We start from the raw sequence: 13272 nt of genomic DNA, 5'->3' as shown, positions 1-13272 counted from the left end.
TTCTTAGTAGACCAGGTCTTTAAAAATAACATTTCTCGTCCAACAACAAAAGTGATTCTTATTTTACTTAGAAAATTTGAAAAAAATCAGAAATGTGCATACATACATGTAAATTTACAACCCCGTCATCTTGGCATAATGATTGTTTATTCTTCTTCTGGTCTTTTATCTGTGCAACATGGAAATGTACTTTAAAAATATCTAGATTATCTCCACACAGTGTTTTCAAATGTGCTTTTTTCAGGAATCCTATCGTGAGCTTATCCTCATATCCTTAAATGAATAGACAATTTCAATCATCAGAGAGGCCTGTGGGTGTCTATCTGAAAGCCCAATTTGGCATGCCCTATGTGTCTCTTTTTATTGGACCATCCTGCACTAACCCCTCTACCAGAATGATGTAAAGAACACAAGACTCTCTGTTTGAAAACATGCACAGCTTTTCTAGGCTTGAAAATTAAACCATAAAAAGTTTACTGGAAAAAAAAAAACCTTTAAAAAGCTCCTTAAAAACTCACACCATAATTGCTCCCCACCAAGCGTGGGCACTTGCTAGCTGCAAGTAGTGGCACTGTGACAAATGTAGCAAAACTGAAAGCAGGCTATACTAAGAGAAAGAAAAAGTCTTCCACTGGCCATCTGTGAAAATAAGGCATGTGGCCATTAAATGCAGAGGCTGTAAATATACACAAACTCCATGAAGCAAATGGCAAAAAAGGACTAAACTTCAAGCTCAAACAAATCAAAATGTTTAATGCATAGTTACCACTGCTGGACGAAAACAGCTCTGATCTTTGCAGTCTGCAAACTCGGCATGTATTTCAATTAAATACCCCCAAAAAGAAAAGAAAGAAAAAGAAAGAAATGAAAGGACACAGAAGAAAACCATCTGGAACAAAAGGCTATAGACAGCCTATACTCAATTTCTAGAAACAAACAGCCCCTTTAACTTGCATCAGCCTGTCGAGAATGTCGATTGGAATTATTGAAAGGCTGACATATAGAGTGATGGATGGGTGATGACATAATACCTATTTGCCTTTTTGTCATGGTCTGTGAAAACTGGCTGCTCTGTGCTGATAATATTCACCAAGGGGTTTTCCTCTCCCCTCCTGTCCCATAAGAAGTGTTCCCTAGCTAAGACACTCAGAATTAAGAAGGTTTTATGAAAGAAAAACAAAAGAAAAGAAAACCTAAGGATCAAATGCCAACTTGCATATAAAAAGCTGGTCTAGATTTTCTAATAATGAGTTGCCTAGAAAGCAGTTCTCTATCCATTTTACATACATATTTAGAGAGAATCCAATAATAAAAAGGCAAATATTCAATTTCAGATTTCATGTATCTTTTAATTAAAGTTACCAAATAAATAATTACATGTAGAGATAAAAATAATATATACTCTTATTTTTATAAAGACAGAATCTTAGTCATTTGTGTTATTTTAGTTTGCTCCCAGGTAAATTCTAATCAGAAGGTTTGAAAGTCAAGGGACATCTTGACAAACACCCATGTGCACCCCAAGAAAAACCTATTTTGTCCCACTGTTGCAATGATCTATCGCATTCCCCCCTGAACGATTTCCCTAACATGGCTTCCTCCTTCATGGGAGTTTCTTCTCTTAGCACTGAAATGTCTAGCTCTAATTTGACTTCTCTAATTCATTTTAGCTAAAGGCAACATCTCCAAAAGCCATCCATAAATCATTAATTAATTGTAATGCCTGCCACTGAATACAAAGGCGCGAGTTCCTCCATACTCTTTTTCAAAGCAAACCTGTAATTCACAATTCCTCACATGCCTTCTCCTTATCTAAGAGCAGGAGCATGTGTTAGATAATGCTCAACTAGATACACTGAGTCAGTTTCTGAAGAGTTAACACTGTTGGCCCCATCCATCAGCTGGCTAGCGAAGCATCAGGAAAGAATGATGGATGTGAAATTATTACAGGGCTGCCATCTGATACACTTACTGCCATTTGTAACTAATGCTGGGACTGACACACTTTTTTTTTCATTATTAAACATCCACATTAAGTCAACATTGGTCACTGTCATTTCGTGTTCGGCACTCTGTTAAAGGGAAAGAATAGGGTTGACAATGGCAGAAACGAGGAGGTTGTAATGGAAGAGTTTCAAAGTGCCAGAGTAAAAATAGTAACTTTTGTTTACAAGTCCATCCATGTTGTATGTGGTAAGGCTTCTTATGAATGTGACTGACACCAAATAGAGAAATTGATTTCATTATTGGGTAAATCATTATGAAATATACACCTATTCACTAAATCTTCATCTTATTCTGTAGAAATCTGCCAAGAATTTTCACTGAATCTCAGAAGGAAAAGTAAGACACTTTTGCAGATATTCTTACTTGCAATTAATGATTAATGCAGAGCATGTGCAGGTGTTTAGATTTCACGCACACTTCAGGCAATTAATGTTTGATGCATAAATTTTCTACCTTGAGACATATTTGTACATATCTGTATGTTTGTTTTTGTGAGTGACATCTATTTCATATATAAGAAGTCATACAGAAGTTGGCCATAATATGTAGAAACTATGTGAATGAATATACACTCACTGACTTAACCTGGCTCCAAGCAATGTTTTCTTGTATGCATGCCTGTATGAAACTTAATTCCTTCTGAAAACACAGACAAGGTATAAGGCCCTGGGCATGTAACAGAGAGGAGCAAAGGTAGGTAGATAGATGACATCAAATGTAACCAAAACAAACCAGCTTTATGATGAAGATATTTGAGAGCCTCGATTATCATTTCTATAATGTAGCTGTGGCTGACAAGGACATTTTCCCTTTTCTGCCTCATGGCTCCACATGCATCCCTCCTGGAGCTGCAAGCTTGGTAGAAGAGGATGACCTTCCACAGTAGGGGAAGGCGCTTCCTCAGTCAGGGGTACATGAGAAGCTGTTCTTCCCTGCTAGAACCTCCAAACAAGCTCTCAAGGTCCCCTCGTAGAAGAGGGTAGGCTAATCAAGCTTCCATGACTCCAGACACACCCAAATGAGGTGCTATATGTGGCAGTCAGCCTTTCTTAAAAAAAAAAAGCTATCCTTTGATTTCAGAAAGGAAAAAATAAGGTCTTTAATTCAGTCCTGGAAAATAATCTGTGATCTCTCTTCCTTGACCAGTAATGTGCAAATAACCCAGCTCTCCCCAAATGAGACATTTACAGAAGTCAGCATGAAGGGTGAAGTGAAATATCCCTCTGTGAATGAAGAAGGAGCTTTAGTGAAGAGAAAATAACTTCTGAGTCTGCATGCCTTCAAGGGATAGTTGTAGGTGCATCAAAATTTTGTGATGCTAAGGGAACAACCTAGATAATCATAATTTCAACTCTGATATTACTGAGCTGACGAACTAAAGCTACCAGCCTCTTACTCCTGAACTTCATTATGTGCTCCAAACTAAGCGTTATTTGTTGAAGTTATAGTAGTTAGATATCCTGATACTTGTCACGAAAAGCTTCTCTAACAGATATTACAGCATAGGCCATCATCTTTCCAGGACAACTACAATGGGAGTGAGGGAAGTGATGAAAGAAAGCTCTGGTGTGTTCCACATTTCAGTGCATGCCAGAGGGCTCAGGGGTAAAGAACCTACCTCCCAATGCAGGAGATGTAGGAGATATAGGTTCAATCCTTGGGTCAGGAAAATCCCCTGGAGGAGGAAATGGCAACCCACTGCAGTATTCTTGCCTGGAAAATCCCATGGACAGAGGAGCCTGGTGGGCAACAGTCCATAGGGCTGCCAAGAGTCAGATGTGTCTAAGTGACTGAGTATACACAGACAAGGATACCTTCAAACACAAGGTCAGAACCTGAATATGAAGCGGGTCAAAGCTGTGCCATTTGGGTGTTAAAAATGCAAGTAGGTGGTTTTTATAAAACAAATGTATATATGAGGGACTTCTGAGTCTTTATACCTGAGAAGATGAGTTAGTCTTCCATAACACTAATCTGTATCCAAGCTGAGTGCTAAAAGATAACATTATTTGAATATACAATCAGGCTATAATTAACCAGAGATGACAATTATAAATAACACTGTGTCCCAGAGTTTCCAAGAAACCTGACATGCACAGTTCTTGGGTATGTTGAAACACTTCCAAGAAAAGTAAAGAAATGAAAAATCTCTTAGAAGTCTTCAATTAAAATGTGTTTCAGTACAAACGACTTTCATTATGTGTTTTGGTACATATGACTGGAAAACATTTGTCCCACTCTTCACACCTCTAATTGTTTTCACTGCCCAATTACAGCTTTTCAGAATTAAGACATTCTAGTTAAGACAAGCATGTTGGTCATTTGAAATGTGAAGAAATGTTAACATGTATAAGACTTGTGTACCCTAGAAAACAGATCTCTGCTATAGGTTTCCAATTGTTTGGATCTTGGGTCATGCCAGCTCCTTCTATCTTTCTCTCTCCTTCTTCCTCACTTCTTACATTTATGTCACATACTTTCAGGGTTTAGGAAGTTGGGAGGATTGTTAAAGAGAAAAAATGTCATCCTTTTAGGAGGGGAAGAGGAATTTATATATATACGCTGCCTTTATTCCTTTTGTTAGGATCTGTGAAGCAAAATTTCAGGCCAACTATTGATCTAACTATATACTTTGGCCATGGATAAAGTTGGACAATTACAACAATCAATTAAAAAGGTAGGGATTAAAAAATGATGACACCGTATGTCTACTGATGCTGCTTCACGTGGAAAAACAAGCAGCCACTTTTGTTGAGTCAGTATATAACTGATTTGATATGCTCAGCAACACGGGGTTTTAACTCAGTTCCTGTAGGAATTTACCCACATAAATATGCCATGATTAACAATCAAAATCATAATTTGATCTAAACTGTAAGCTCTGTAATAGGCAGAGAACATATTTTCTTGTTCTCAATGCAAGTACATAGCAGCACTGTCCCTGATACATATGGGTCCTAATGTTGAATAATGACTAATTAAAAGATATAAATTTGACGTTATTTCATTCCCATGAGTTGCAAGACATAGATTGATCATTAATTTGGTACAAATGTCAGCTAAGCCAGTTCAACAGGAAAAGGCAACCACAGTAATTCCTGCTTCTAAGAGAGCTTCAGTCTCAAGTGTCAAGGGATGAACTAATTTGAATTCTCCAGCTGAAAAGGTTTACTTACACATTACAAGTGTTTGCCAGACTACTGCAATAATGGATTTTTACATTTTCATATTTTACAGTTACATGATGCAATTTCATTTTTTTAGATTTTCACTTAAAAATCCATAAAAATATAAGATCATAGTTGAAGATGTAACTCAACTGCATTGAAAGGGCATGGTGAAGAGATTCAGGAGCATAAACTTCTTGAGGATGACGATATCTTAATTGGCCAACAGATTCTGGCAGGTATTACTTCAAAAATAATTTTTTTTAAGTTACTATAATTCTGTAAAAGAGAAAGGAAAATTGAAAGGAGTAGTTTTCAACAGAGGCAACTCACTCATGCAGCTCAAATAGGAGATGCTGACCAGAGAAATAAAACAAAGCCTGATTGTGGAAGTAGAAGATGAAGTGGAAATAAGGTCCCGAACAATGAACACTATGGAATAAAATGAATGCAGATGGTTCCACTCCTGTTACTTAATCAAAAGGCTGAGCAGAGTCACTGGAGCCGGCATGAAGTCATGTGTTAGAACAACAGCTGATCTGTATTAGAGAAGATTAACTCGCAGTGCCATGGTGGAAGGCCCAGGATTATTTTATGTACTTCCATTGCCTTACAAGCCGTCAGCACAATTATTGCCCTCCGATGTGAATGACTGATCTGTAACCACAGCTAAACAGCATGCTGCTTAGGGGCCTAGGAGCTTCATGAAGATGAATTTCCATACCATCAAAGTGCTTTTAATGGGTTCCCTGATCCAACCACAAGGCCTGTTTTGCAAGTATATAGAACTCTGGATGAAGGCTTCCTGTCCAAAAGGATTTGGTCGGTTGTCACTTGACAATTCCCAGCCAGCACAGGGGAGGAGAGGGGGGAGATAGGTAGAGTTGTCTCTGCTTTGGAGGATTAAAAAAAAAAAAAAAAGGGTACAGATGCTGGCTGAATGCAACCAACTGCTGTATCCACAGCTGAATTCAATGCGCTTAACAAATAACGGCAATTTAGCTATGCTTGCGAGGAATAGCTTGAGTCACTTTGCATTAGCATCTGGCTGAGTGTTAAACTCATTTCTACATGGGGTGCAGAGAAAAGGAATTTCTGCTCAAGCATCCTTTCAAGAATGTTTAAGTATTTGAATATAAATTCCTTTATGCTTGCTATCATTCCTTCTTTGAGTTGTCACTTCGTTTTCCCCCTTCCCTTCTGGTGCTTAGCTAGAAAATTTTTGTGTCCTTCAAGCTGCACCAGTGTTGCTCTTCTTAGGATGTGAGACTGCCAGAGAGGAACACTTGACCAGGCTTGGCTCTCCCCTCTAGGAACAACAGAACTGAAATCATGTCTCCATCTTTCTGACCCATGGTCATATCAGAAGTACAGAAGTACATAACTTCAAGCATTCTATAGTAATATAACATATTACTTCTTCTGAATAAAATACAATGTAGCTGAGACAAAATAGTTTGAAATTACTGTAGCCCAGATAAAGTACACTTGGGGCAGGATCACACCTTCACTATGCTAATTGCTAGCTTCTATATCCCTGGATTGGGAAGATCCCCTGGAGAAGGGAATGACAACCCACTCCAGTATTCTTGCCTGGAGAATCCCATGGACAGAGGAGCCTGGAGGGCTACAGTTCATGGGGTGGCAAAGAGTTTGACAGGACTAAGTAACATTTTCACTTTCACTAAGAGATTATACTTAAAATTCCATAGAAAACCTGGGAAACTGGAAAGTTATCCAAACGAGCAACCTGTCCATTCTGGATGATGCGGTTTGACTCATAAGCTTCCTTGAGTTATTACTAAGTAGCTGATTATTTTTTCTCTTATATACTGTATTTAGCTACTGGATTTTGAGAAAAAGGGGATTCAATGACACTTTAAAATTTGAATTAAAAATACCAATATGACCAAAGGAAGTATAATCACTTCAAACCTTCTATAGTAACATATTATTTTTTCTGAATGAAATACAATGTAGCTTAGGCAAAATAGTTTGAATTATAGCGTAGATAAATTCAGAAGTTTCACTGGGCTTAAGTATAATAATAGGTATACCAATACTGTTCCCATTTTAAAGAAAAAAACTTTGTTTTATAATCAAGTCAAAATTTCCAATTGTGCAGTCACCCACAGCGTGACAGTGCTTTGTGCTGGAAACATATTATGACAAGCTCAGGCTCTTAGACACTTAGACCTCGAGCATGGGTATCATCCAAGCTTATGCTGATTAAAGAAGATTCAGCATTTTCAAATCCAGCTCATCCCCAAATACAAGTTGAGCATCTCTGTAAAGCAAAACTTTCACTTAGACCCAGATATTTCAAATGCCACTTTATTTTAATACAAAGTGAAGGCAGAAGAGGGGATAGTAATTGTCAATAAGGTTCAGATGGATAGAAGAGAATTACAACCCTTCACATTTCCAGATGGTTTTGATTAGGATGGGCATGAAGAATTCTGTACCGATCAAGGGAAAGAGGGAGGGAGAACAGTCATTCTGAGGACGGTGAGAAAAGAAAATGATAAAGAAGACATTCAAGCAATTTAAGTATTTTTGGAAAGCCAACCATTATTTTAGGAACTCACCTTTTCTGTCCGGCAGTTATTGAGACCTAGACTATTCACAACAGCCACCTTCCCGTCAAGCACCTGCTGTTCCCGCCGGAGCTGCTCCTTCATCTGCCGAGCTTCTTGGATTGCCTTGGTGACAGCATCATGGTCATTTAAATAACCTGAAGGTGTAACAGAACGAAGGATATGTTTTGCACAAATGTATAGATGGGTTAACCCTTCCACCATAAAAATCACTTCTTTTTTGGAGTGGCTAGTGTCTGGCATATACTGATTTTTTCAATGGAATCAGTCTGAGATGAATGAATGAATGAATGGATAATTGATGATGACTGATTCACACAATTACATCAGCATGGTGCCAAACATCTGTTTCCAAAACGTAATATTTAAGTGAAATACAGCTGGTTCCACATGTTTGAAAAGATGTTTAAAGCATAATCTTTAAATGAACTTTTTTAGTCACCTGAGTATCTTGTAGTGCAAAAATACAACTTATCTTTCATTTTTTTTCCCTTTGAGGATTATTTGAATGTTACCAGAGGATGCAAGCATTGATAATTATCACTGTTATTTACTGATACTCTCATAGTATTAGAAATGTCAATTTAGAGTTTGAGTATGACCACCTCATGCGAAGAGTTGACTCATTGGAAAAGACTCTGATGTTGGGAGGGATTGGGGGCAGGAGGAGAAGGGGACAACAGAGGATGAGATGGCTGGATGGCATCACCGACTTGATGGACGTGGGTTTGAGTAAACTCCGGGAGTTGGTGATGGACAGGGAGGCCTGGTGTGCTGCGATTCATGGGGTCGCAAGGAGTCGGACACGACTGAGCGACTGAACTGAAATGAACTGATGACACTATTAGGTTTGTCATATACAGAAGGAACAAATCGTTATTAACAGACTCTGGAAGAAGAGCATTCTCCCCCTTGCATCCATCCATGGTGAAATAAACCATAGGTGGTGGTGGCTTGTGACAGATACAAACTTGCGGTGGTGAAGAGGCTAAATTTCAAGCACAAATGTAACTGAGCCCCTGTAATTGTTGGATAAGAAATGGTGGCTACTGGGTAACTATAATCACACTTAACTCACACTCTTAATAGGATGGTCAAATGACCAAGTTGTGTCTGCAACTTCACAATCCATAGTTTTTAAAAAAATAAAAAAGGCCAAGCTATGTTTTTTTAAAGAATAACACGTGTAAGGAGAAAGGCTAATTTTAATTTTAACACTGGTCATTTAATTTGATGCACACTCTGCTGATAATCTGCATGATTTTAGGGTAGAATAGTGAGGGAAAGGGATCATTTTGCAAATATTGAAAGGAGAGCTAATATATCATCTTTCACTGTCCCTATCTTTTAACTAGGGCATAAAATGGCATAAACTGAATCTATAATATGAAATTGCCCAGAAAAGGGACTTGTTTGTGACATGAGGCTAAATCTAACCAGATCCATTGGTGAATTGTGACAGATGGAGGGACTGTGAGACAGAAGGCAGGCACTAATCACACATAAAATGACCGGCTTGCCTCAACATGTTCCATGGATTCCAGCAAACTTTACACCCTAATCCATTTTTAGAACAAAAAACATCTGGGCCATAAATCCTCTAATCTGCCAAAACACGCTATTAAATCCCCTGATTTGTTGAAAAACACTAAGATTAAAGAAAGGAAATATAAAATGGCTAACTGCCGTGTTAGGAAAGTGTTATTAATACTCTTTCTTTGTCTCAATTATGAATGTTCTGGTACTAAAGAGCCTTGTCTAATCATGTCAGATTACACATCCTCGTTATATTACTAGACTCTTCTATCTGATCTGCTGATTGCCAAAAAAACCTAGAATACTTTCGTGCTGCTTAAACATTTCTATTGAAGAAGCTGATGTCAGATTAGCACAGTGCTTTGGTGCTGGAAGGCTTCTAAATGTGGCATGTCTTTTTCCCTTTATTATGCACAGACTGAGCATTGTCCTCTGATCTTGAGGCAGAAAGAGAAGTTCCAGGGTAGGCAACAGAAAGGGGAGCCTTGAGATACTATCTATTTTGCTTTTCTGAGCTCAATTCATTGGAACATATTAAAAAAACACAACACATCCTTGCTCATTACAAATACAGTATGAATAAACAACAACTGGTTAGATCTAGGTCAGATTAGCCTTTAGGGTTAACATGTACTTTAACTTATGGTCATTTTTAACCTTCTAGCATGCTCAGCATCCTGACCTGATACTTAAATATTATCTCTAACTCATTGTGTTCACAAACACTACTTGAGAACGAAATGCTGCCCTTACGTGACAGGGATGTTTTTGGAATACGTTCATTTAGCAAAAGATCTTAAGAAGGTCAGCCTGATTTCCCTATCCTCTGAACCCTGGCTCAGATGGTAAAGAATCTGCCTGCAATGCTGGAGACCTGAGATCGATCTCTGGGTTGGAAAGATCCCCATGGAAAGGGAATGGCAACTCACTCCAGAATTCTCACCTGGAGAATTCCATAGACAGAAGAGCCTAGGGGGCTACAGTTCATTAGGTTACAGAGTCAGACACAACTGAGCGACTAACACTTTACTTTTACAAACCTTGCTTATGTATGGCCTGGTACCATGGTACCATGCATTTTTGTAATCTATTTAGCTTCTCCAGAGCACAAATATATTGGAAATGGTTCGGGACATGGCACTGAGTCAAAGTAGGAATTCTTTATGCTTTTTAGGCACTGCCAAGATAACATTGTACAGGAGAAATTATTAATACATATGCAGAAAGGATGAAAATTATTTTGGGGGTGCATAACTGACAAACATACATATGTTCTGCAACGGCTATTTCCAGTGTGAGGTGTGTGTGGCTGTGCAGGTAGATACAGGTGTTCACTTTTAAAGAAATATTCTTGCTTTCAGAGACTTGAGCTTTAGTTAAAATGCTACATGAAATTCTAACGTGTATCTCCTGTGTTAAACCAAAAAGCTGTTTATATATTACAGAGCTGAATCATAATAGGATTGTTTGCTGATTCTTTATCTTTTGTTCTCATCACAGTCACCGACTTCCCAGTCTTGCTGGTTTCTTCTCTCAGTAAAAGACCTCATCTCTAACTCTCGAAGACCAATAAGGCTGAACTCTCACCTTCATGCCCCACCCAGACTCCTATCCCAGGCCAGCTTCAAATCTATCACCAATTATACCCATTGCCTCCTTCTGTTTCAATGAAAAATCAAGGCAAATCCCCTAAACTCACACTCTAGATTTCTAAGCCTCTCTACTGGTTACTCTCTTTCACATTTCCATCATCCACTTGGACTTCTCTACTATTGCTACCACCTCCACTTGCAAGTACCTAAGCCTCTCCTCCTGAAACAAGCAAATAAATTCTTTCAACTTTGTGTTGCCCTCTCTTTCCAATCATGTTTCTTTTCCCTCCAAACCAAATTTCTCAAGATTCATAGCACAGTCTCTCATTCCTACCTCCCTTCACAATCTCACTATAGTCTTGTTTCCACTGCCCTTGCTCTTTCAGATGCCAGACCCAAGGGACACCTTCCACTCATGGCAGAAAGAGCACTGGCAATCCCCTTGTTACTGAAACTCTTTCCTTCCCTGTTTCTCATCCCAGCACTGGATCCTCATCTCAATTACTCCATCCTCATATCCTTGCCTGAGATCTTTCTTCATCTGCTCCTTAAATTTGGTCCAGGATTTCAATCACCAGAAAATAATTTGTGCTTTGGAGTTGGATAAAACTGAACCTTATTACTTATTTGCTACATACAAAGTGTACACATTGTTTTACCTTTCTAAAATCTCAATGGCCTCACTGGTTAAATGTAATAACCTCACTAGATAATATGGCTTTGTGAAGATTAAATGAGTTAATATGGTCTATTAGCATAAATAAATGGTCCATGAAAGTTATTCAGTAACTGTCAGTTTAGTTACAGAATGGCACAGTGAAACAGGTAAAACTTGGGCATTGGATTCACATGGATCCAGGCTTCTACTTCTTAGGAAGTGCGGTATTTGCCAAATTATAACACTTAATTTCACTGAGTTTCCATTTCTCTCAACTGTAAAATGAACATAAGGCTAATGGAAGAATCAAATGAAATAAAACGTGAAGGAGTAGATAACATTTAGTACACTTGAGGAGGCAGTAGAAAAACGTTTATATTTTTTTCCTCTTTCATTGTTCACTATATGCTCATCCTTAGCAGTCCTGTTGCACAGCTTTGACCACTATGATAAAATCTGTGAGGGGATATCCTTTGTTGTTGGTACCAAGGTTCAGTGAAATGGGAGTCACCCATTAGAGTTCAAAAGACCCTGAATGAAAACTTGATACATTTTATTCTGCCTTCATTATATACTTGAGCAATAGGTGCATCTGAAGACAGGATCAGAAGGAAGGGTAAGTGTTTAGGAGAGGTTTGGTAAGCGTCTTATGAGGAAAATGGGAGGGCAAAGACCGATATGGCTTCCAGTTAGCACCTCAAATGACATTTGGGAAATGCAGATTAGGAATCATTAATGTAAGAAAGGTGTGAGAGTCTGTGACTGTCTTACACTTACAACAGTTTGATTTTTCATACCTTGGAGTTCCTTCTTAACCATAACCAACAAAATTCTCAAAATTAAAAAGGTCCCTATTATATATTTTTTGGGCTTCCCTGGTGGCTCAGTGGTAAAGAATCCTCCTGCAATACAGGAGACCTGGGTTCAATCCCTGCATTAGGAAGATCCCCTGGAGAAGGAAATGGCTACCCACTCCAGTATTCTTGCCTGGAGAATTCCATGGACAGAGGATCCTGGTGGGCTACAGTCCACGGGGTTGCAAAGAGTTGGACATGACTGAATGTATACACATATATTATATATTTTAAGGGGCCAAAAGAAGGGACTAACTGGGAAGTCCAATCTAGAGGGGATAAAATCTAAACAGAAAGAGTGAATGAATGGCTGTTCCACAAGGGAAGAGCCTGTTAAAAGGCAGAAGGAAAAACAGCAAACTACTTGCAACGGGTTGAATTGTGTCTCAAAAAGACAGGCTGTGTTCTAACCCCCGGTATGGGTAAATGGCATCCTTATCTGGAAACTGAGTCTCGGCAGATGTGTAAATTAAGGATCTTGAAGTGAGATCACACTGGATTTATGATGGGCCTTAAATTCAATGATTTGTGTTCTTCTAAGAGAAAGGAGGGACAGATTTGACATACAGATTCAGGGAAGGAGGTTACAGGAGCATGGAGGCAGACACTGGAACTATGTATCTATTAGTCAAGGAACACCAAGGACTGCTGAAGCCTCTAGGAGCTGGGTTGTTGTTCAGTTGCTCAGTGGTGTTTGACTCTTTGTGACCCCATGGACTGCAGCATGCCAGGCTTCCCTGTCCTTCACCATCTCCCAGAGTTTGCTCAAACTCATGTCCATTGAGTCAGTGATGCCATCTAACCATCTTGTCGTCTGTTGACCCCTTCTCCCCCTGCCTTCAATCTTTCCCAGTATCAGGG

At 38.9% G+C, this 13272-nt stretch overlaps 1 protein-coding gene across 25 annotated transcripts in view; it reads right to left on the bottom strand.

Annotated features, from left to right (window-relative positions):
• Positions 1-13272, bottom strand: part of SOX5 (SRY-box transcription factor 5) — a 1143569-nt gene that overhangs the window by 31803 nt on the left and 1098494 nt on the right. For all 25 annotated transcript variants that reach the window (XM_069581248.1, XM_069581229.1, XM_069581234.1 and 22 more), the window contains one exon: positions 7763-7908. In XM_069581248.1, the coding sequence (XP_069437349.1) occupies positions 7763-7908 (146 nt within the window). The remainder of the gene's footprint in view (positions 1-7762; positions 7909-13272) is intronic.

The sequence above is a fragment of the Ovis canadensis genome, chromosome 3 (genome assembly GCF_042477335.2).
Source record: "Ovis canadensis isolate MfBH-ARS-UI-01 breed Bighorn chromosome 3, ARS-UI_OviCan_v2, whole genome shotgun sequence".
NCBI classification, from domain to species: Eukaryota; Metazoa; Chordata; class Mammalia; order Artiodactyla; family Bovidae; genus Ovis; species Ovis canadensis.
Note: the sequence above shows the minus strand (reverse complement) of the source record. Positions and strands in the feature narration are given on the sequence as shown.